Genomic DNA, 7,341 nt, shown 5'->3' on the forward strand with positions numbered 1-7,341 from the left:
ATTTGCAGCTATTGTAGTTTCAGGAGAATAAAATATACATTTTGATGAATACAGGGCTGATGTAGCTCTCATTCATAAGATATTGTTACATATTATAACATTAACAAGGGGTTGTTCTCATTATAACCCCATATTTCGTTTTCATTTTGCATTGCTTTACAAAGCAGTGGGTTACAGAGACTACCGGACCTGACAGGGACATTCCCCAATTCCTCTGTAATCACTGAACACTGACCGGACAAACACGTTATCCACTGTTTTATTTATGACGTGAAAAGGAAGGGATGTCGCTCTGATCTCCGCTGTCACTTGAACGACTCGTTTCCAGGGTAACAGACAACACAAAGCCAACGGAGACGGTGACAACACGTGAACAATGTCTTATCAAGCGGTTACCAGCCGTGTTTCTGAAGAGGAACAGGATTTCTATGAAATTAAAAACGCGGCCGAGTTTTATCGGGTCAACCGAGTCCCGGAGCAGATAGAGGGAGCTCTCAACGAACTCTTCCTCCACAAGCCCAGAGACGTTCACGGCTACCTGGTATGACTGTTTCTCTCTCTGCTGTTAATAAGATAGCTAGGCAGTCCGGATGTTATGCTAATCCTAGCTTTGTTTATTTGCTAAAATGCAACGGTTTACACCCAACAAAGCTAGTTAGCTTAGCTAGCAACTTTCTAACCAGCTACTGCACCATGGTGATGGCAGGCCAAAATTGTAATGTCCTCTCCTGAGCACTTTTCCTTGATAAAGGATGTGCAGGAGAATTCATAAGGCCTTAATGAAAACACAGCTGCTAAGAGAACTGCCCTTTTTTTTTAAACCAACTTTATTTATAATGGCGGTAACAATATTCAGGACTGTAAGCCTACATTTCAAGTCAGGTTTCCTGTCATTAACAGAATCACGCCTCCTCAGAGAGGATGTTTTCTTCCATTTCATACATTTAACCATCAACCATTCACAGGAATTAACAACAAAATACATATTGTTCAAAACAAAACAAAACAACAGGATTGAAATGTCGAAATAATATAATATCATGAAAGGAAAGGAATATACAAGTAGAGAAAGTTGAGTCATTAAAATGATAATTAAATAAAAATGAAGAATTATTTTATATAATTAATATAGATATTATTAGAATTTGTCATAACTATATTCAGACATAAGTAGGGCTGATATTGGTACTGATACTGATATCTTGACTATACTGATTCTTGACGATACATTTTTCAATACCAATTTTTTCAAATTCATTGTGTGAATAAATAGCCAGTCATCAACATTATAAGATCTTGGTCCAAGCATCCTGCATACTTAATGGCTCTCTGACTCTGATGAAATTTACTAATTTACTCCTTTAATCTTCAACAGTATCAAACCAATTTGGTTTGTCTGTAAAAGTATCCAAGTTCAATACCCAGCCCTAGATGTAAGTATATAGAGTTGCCTGACAGGCGTTTTTGACCTTTGATTTAGTGAAACAACATTTATGTATATACTATTTTGTTATGATGATGATATTGTTAACTAGAAGTTCAATAATCTTGTTCTTTATGATGAGTCCTAACTGGATCTGATAGAGAATAAATCTACATTTATGGATTTTGAGTTCAGCAAATCAGACAAGGAAGGATAGAACAAGGACAAAGAAGTTTTGGATTGTGTCACAAACATAAAACAAGAGGTCTGTTGTTTCTACATTTATGTGGTTCTGCTGTTGTGAAATTACAATAGTGCGTTGTTTTAAATGTGCTGCTGCAAGGAATTATGGGATGACATTATCTCCTTTCCTTTTGTAAAAGAAGGTCCAGTGTATATGCTAAAGGACATAAGAAAGGAAGCACTGAAGCTCCATTCCTCAGTATTTAGATAATTTGACCAGCTCTTATCATAGCTCCCACTTAGATACTTCTGGGTCATTTCAAGCAAAAAAGAGTATTCATTGACAACCTTGGTCTGACTGCACCATCTGGAGCTAGTGCTGCCTTCAAGTGTTGCATGAACTTTGCAGAATGTTTGAAATGCACATGAACTGTAGAATAAAGTGGGCTTACAGTGAAACAAAATGGGACAGCGGAACTGGTAAACCTAAATGGAATGCAGCCTTTATTGATATTTGCAATGCACCTTAATGTTAGGTACATTGCAATGTTAACTCAAATTCTCTACTAACAGAGCATTAAGGCACAAGAAATGCAGGAAATAAGAATTACCAAGGATAAGGCCACATTAAGGCTGTGAAATTAGGGCCATAAATTTATTCTTTGAAAGTGAGACAGTTTTAAGAATAAGCTATTTCTTCCACGTGTTAGCCATGGCTTGTTGTGCAGGTATTCACCTTCATAGAATGCCACCTGAGCATTAATGGATATGACATTAATAATAACATTTGAAGAAAGGCATTCACATTGTCAAACTCTTTGGGTTATTAGCTTCAAACGCAACACAGATCACACCAGTGGTAGCTCACATATGGGATATTGTACTGGTTGTCATGGAAACCTCAGTACTCACTGGTGAAAAAGCTTTTTTTTTCTTGTGATAAATTTAAAAACTCATAATCATCTGTGAAAACTCCCAGTTCAATTCTTTAACTTCCTTGATGTTGTCACCATTAGAGTTACATTTGGCACATGGGACAAAACTCTTGTTACTCTCCATTGACTGTGAAAGTTATGCATGCAATATTTTTTTCCAGTAAAATTTGTAGTGAACATGAGCACTATTGTACTATTATTTTCATATTGTAACATTTAGGTGAGGTAGGTTTTTATATGCATTCACTTGCTTCTAGGTCTTGAACTCTGTTTATTAAAACAAAAAACATTCACCACATTTTTGATCTTTCTTGCTTCATTTGCAATTAAATTGCAACCAATACGAATTTCGCCACAATCTGTAATTTGTGTGCAGAGGTTGGTTTTAATGGCTAAGAACAATTTAAATGCACCATAATGGCAGAATAGTGGGGCCTTTGAGTGTAGTCACAACTCACTGAGGTTAAAAATGTCTTTTTCTTCACTTTAGGCAAATTACTTTGCAAACCTCTCTGCACCACCAAGGATAAACAGACTGAGGGGAAAGGAGGTTTATGACACAAGAGGACAACTATCCATTGAGGTGGAGGTCTTCTGCATCGTCAGCAACAAGGAAAAGGTAAAACTCATAAACCATATTTTGCCTTTTGGCTATAGACTAGTGCTGCACCGGATGAATTGTTGAAATACTTTGTGGTGGCTCACCTGGTGGAGCGCATACCACTTAGGCTCAGTCCTTTCTGTAGCGGCCATGGATTCAAGTCCGACCCATGGACTGTAGCTGACAATCGCTCATGTGCCAGATTGTGGATATTCAGCTCAGTGTATGCTTTCAGTGTAAAGATTGAATATACACACTTTTCAAATGGACTTTCAAACACAAGTCATACTGTTATCTGTGACACAGTCGTATTCAACAGGCATGCTTTCGGCACCACCATGATATCAGCTGTGCTGCTTGCTTGTGTGATGTTGCCGACGGTATAGCTAAAAAATTGGAAGACAGATTTCATATCCACCCAAAATAAAAGGCTTCTGTATGAAATAAATGGCAGAGATGAAAACTGAGAACATTTTCTCTTCGGTTTTAGTTTGTCTTATTTTTGTAAAAACACAGTACAGTTTCAGTTAGTTATCTTTTTTTTTTTTTTCTTTTTTATAAAGCCTCATATTTATTTTTATTTCAGTTAACAAATGTGTTTTTTCACATCTAGTTTTTGTTATTTTTTTCATTTTCATTACAATAATCTTGGTACGAACCTATGATAATAACCATAATAATAAAATTTTTGTGGAAGGGCATTCACATTGTTGAACTCTTTGGGTTATTAGCTTCAAACGCGACACAGATCACACGAGTGAAAGCACACATATGGGATAGTGTAGTGGTTGTCATGGAAACCTCAGTACTCAATGGTGAAAAAGCTTTTTTTTTCTTGTGATAAATTTAAAGACTCATAATTATCTATGACAACTCCCAGTTAAACTCCCTAACTGCCCTGATATTGGATATTGTCACCATTAGAACTACAAAACAACATTTGAGTTTTGTCACATTTTTGTTATTTCGTTAGTTTTCATTAACGATAATAACCTTGGTCTATGATAATAACTCTGATGTTGAGGTTGGGAGGACTGCTGTTTGCTCAGTTGCATGATGATAGAATCAAAGCAGAGCTGAAGTAAAATAGATATGGGAATCATCTGCATAAAATGGAGACTGATAAAGCAGCATATCAATGCTGGTGCTTTTGAAGCTAGATAGAGTTTTATGTAAAATTTGTATGATCAGTCACCTTAGCGGCCTAATTATTAAATCACACTGAATGTAACTGAGGTCATAGGTCCTTTGTGGAATGTCACCTCCCAGAAGGAGAAAAGAATAACATACAATTATCTTAAAAGTCTGCAGGACAGGGATTGCCCTTTTGCCCTTTTGAGTAAATTATTTAAAAAATGAATAGACTCTTTCTGTTGCACGTTATTGCATATTGGATTGTTACTCACAGAAGTTACAAGCAGAATACAGAGACAGCCGATCCATTACAACACATTAGAGATGTTTTGTGTTTTTTATGAAGTAAATTGGGCATACAGTAGCTGTGCTCCGGGATCATGGAGGGCCCAATGTTAGTCTGTCTTCAGCATTAACAGTAATGTATAATCAGAGAAAAATGTGCAAGTGGTCTGTGAGAAGGAGGGTGGACAGATAAGGGTGTTGTGGGTGAGGAGAGATAAGGCAGATATTAACGCATGTCCTCCTCTCTCCAACCATCTGCTGGCTACAGCTCAGGTGGAGGTGAATGTGTCAGTAGTCATTCAGATTTTATTTATATAATGTAATATCACAAATCCAAATTTTGCTGTAACTGTGCAGCATGATGAAGTCCGCTGTCCTTAGACCTTCGAATGAGATAAAGACTCAACCCAACTCCCCTGAAAAATCCTCTAACTTTCAGGATGGACATGAAATAGATATCATGTGGACAAAATAGTAGATTTACAGTATGGACAATCAGGATGACAAAATTATGAATTGTAAATATTAATGAATAATATAATCTGGGAGGATGTTGGGCAGCTTCCAGTCACACAACCTCCCGTCCACCATGAAAACCTGGGCAGAGGTCGGACTATGCAAACACACGAGGCAACAGCAAGCAGATCAGACCAAGCATACATACAGTAGATGTGTGAACATCTAAGAGAAGGAAACAAACACAGAGAGACAAGGAATAGGCTGAGACTCCTGGAAGACATAGATCCTCCAAGACAGCCTGTACGGAGAGTCTGAATGAAAAGAGAGGAGCCTGGATGCTCATGTGCTTAAGGGAATAACAAACAGAGAGTTAGAGAGATGCAGTGGTGGGGATCTCTTCGGCAGGTCCACATGGACTCTACTGTACTATAGAAGTCTATTTTGCTATTTTGCACTTGCAGCTGTAGTGTTTTTGTGGTAAATAGCTTGTTGTTGACCTTTTGAACAAGTTCTTCTCTTTCTCTGTGTTCAGAGCATTTCCTCAGGTGCTATCTCCAGCCTCTTTGGGTCTAAAGAGTCTTCACTGGACTGGAGAGCTGAGAGTCAGGAGAGGGCTGACCATGTGATGACTGCTGTCCAGTGGATCAATGAACCTCTAAACAACATGTTGAAGGGCCAAAACCCCTGTGACCAATCAGAAGTTGACCATGCTCTCAGGTAGTGTTAAGATGTTTTTCAAGTTAATCTGAAAGGTTACATCTCTGGCTGGGAGACTTTCGATTGTTTATCTGTCTCTAGAATGTCCACAGATCAGACTGTGCTGTTTTTACTAATCACTTTTACTCTCTTCCACATTTTTCATCAGTGTAAGTTTAATTATATTCAGCTGCTGTGCTTAAAAGAGTTACTAACCCTGACTAGTTCAGTTTCAGTGGAAGGTTTTGGTGTATTATGTTGTAAATGTTGTAAATGCTGTAAATGCCTTTACTTCCTGACAAGAATAACAACAATTCTAGAAGAAACTAAATACTTATTTTTTTGTTTGATCTATGATCTGTTTGTGGTGCTACTTATTGATTATAATCATTGGGGTATATAAAAAATATATTGTGGGAGAGCACATCCCGGGTTACAGGAATCTTCTACGATGATCATTAAAAACTTTACCAATGGTTTATAAATGTACGTTAGAAACGTTGAAATTTAGATTCTTCAACTGATTTTAATCCTCTACATTATAATTTTATACAAGGTAAACAAACAGACATAAACAGATAAGTAGTGCCGTTTTTATGCATTAAGATCCAATGGGGTCAGAAGTAGTCTTGTGTGTGTTGATGTCCTAGAATGGGGTCATGCAGAGGTTAATGCTTTTCGCTTGTTTCATCACATTATCATTATGTACTGAGACCCAATAGTAAAGCTTGATGAGTTGCCATGCGTAGGGGTTGAGGATGACAATGCCATAATCGTATTGCACTGTGTGTCTCAGATTCAAATTAGGAATTACAAACACATTTCAGGTAGAACAAGTAAATTACATCTTACATTACTTGTAGTCTAATAGTGTAGATCAGTGATTCCCAAACTGGGGTACGCGTACCCCCAGGGGTACGCAATGTGACGTAGGGGGTACTTGAAAAAAAAACATGATTTGCAAACTGATTATAGTTTGAAACTGGCGTATAAATAGACTAACTCTAAGCTTTCCTCAGACTGCTTATTGGATGAACCGCTAGAATGAAAACTAATGTGTCCGAAATCACTCACTCACTATTGGCCTGGGTCAAAATGGGTGGGCCCACACGGGCCCAATAGTAGCGCCGCAGATGCTCGAGTCTAGTGTTCAGTGAATTAATTGCACTGCCAAAGTCGGCCACCCGACCCCCGGCTAACCGCCGAAAATGGATAAATGGCTAAAAAGGATAAATTGCCCTTCCAGAGGGACATCAGCTGCTATCACCAGTCAGCTCACAGTCGAACAACAACCCACGTTATTCTTCACCTTCAAGGTCTACCTTTGAGCGGGATGCTAGTAGCGATGCACCTGTGGCTAGCCAAGCTGCTAGCATAGCCACGGACAGTGACGAGGAGTCGGATGCAGAGCCTCCTGGTGCGGGAAAGCAGGCAGCGACAGACAGAAACAACCTCATCAAAAAGGCGCAAATATGATGAAAACTACATTGCTTTGGGATTCACTTGTATCAGTACTGGTGGATTTACTCGGCCACAGTGTGTTATATGTGCAAAAGTACTGTCTCACAACTCAATGAAACCTTCACTGTTGCGCAGACATTTAGAAACAAAACATGCTCATTTGA

At 38.3% G+C, this 7,341-nt stretch overlaps 1 protein-coding gene across 1 annotated transcript in view; it reads left to right on the forward strand.

The window, feature by feature from the left end:
• The first annotated feature begins 241 nt into the window (after positions 1 to 241).
• The window catches only part of eno4 (enolase 4), a 35,104-nt gene continuing 28,004 nt past the window's right edge, over positions 242 to 7,341 (forward strand). Inside the window, exons 1-3 of the mRNA XM_023430569.2 lie at positions 242 to 541; positions 3,032 to 3,160; positions 5,553 to 5,737. Coding sequence (XP_023286337.1) covers positions 377 to 541; positions 3,032 to 3,160; positions 5,553 to 5,737 — 479 coding nt within the window. The 5' untranslated portion in view covers positions 242 to 376. The remainder of the gene's footprint in view (positions 542 to 3,031; positions 3,161 to 5,552; positions 5,738 to 7,341) is intronic.

This window comes from Seriola lalandi, unplaced genomic scaffold (genome assembly GCF_002814215.2).
Source record: "Seriola lalandi dorsalis isolate HSWRI2012SDOR001 ecotype SW California unplaced genomic scaffold, Sedor1 jcf7180002054907, whole genome shotgun sequence".
Classification (NCBI taxonomy): Eukaryota; Metazoa; Chordata; class Actinopteri; order Carangiformes; family Carangidae; genus Seriola; species Seriola lalandi.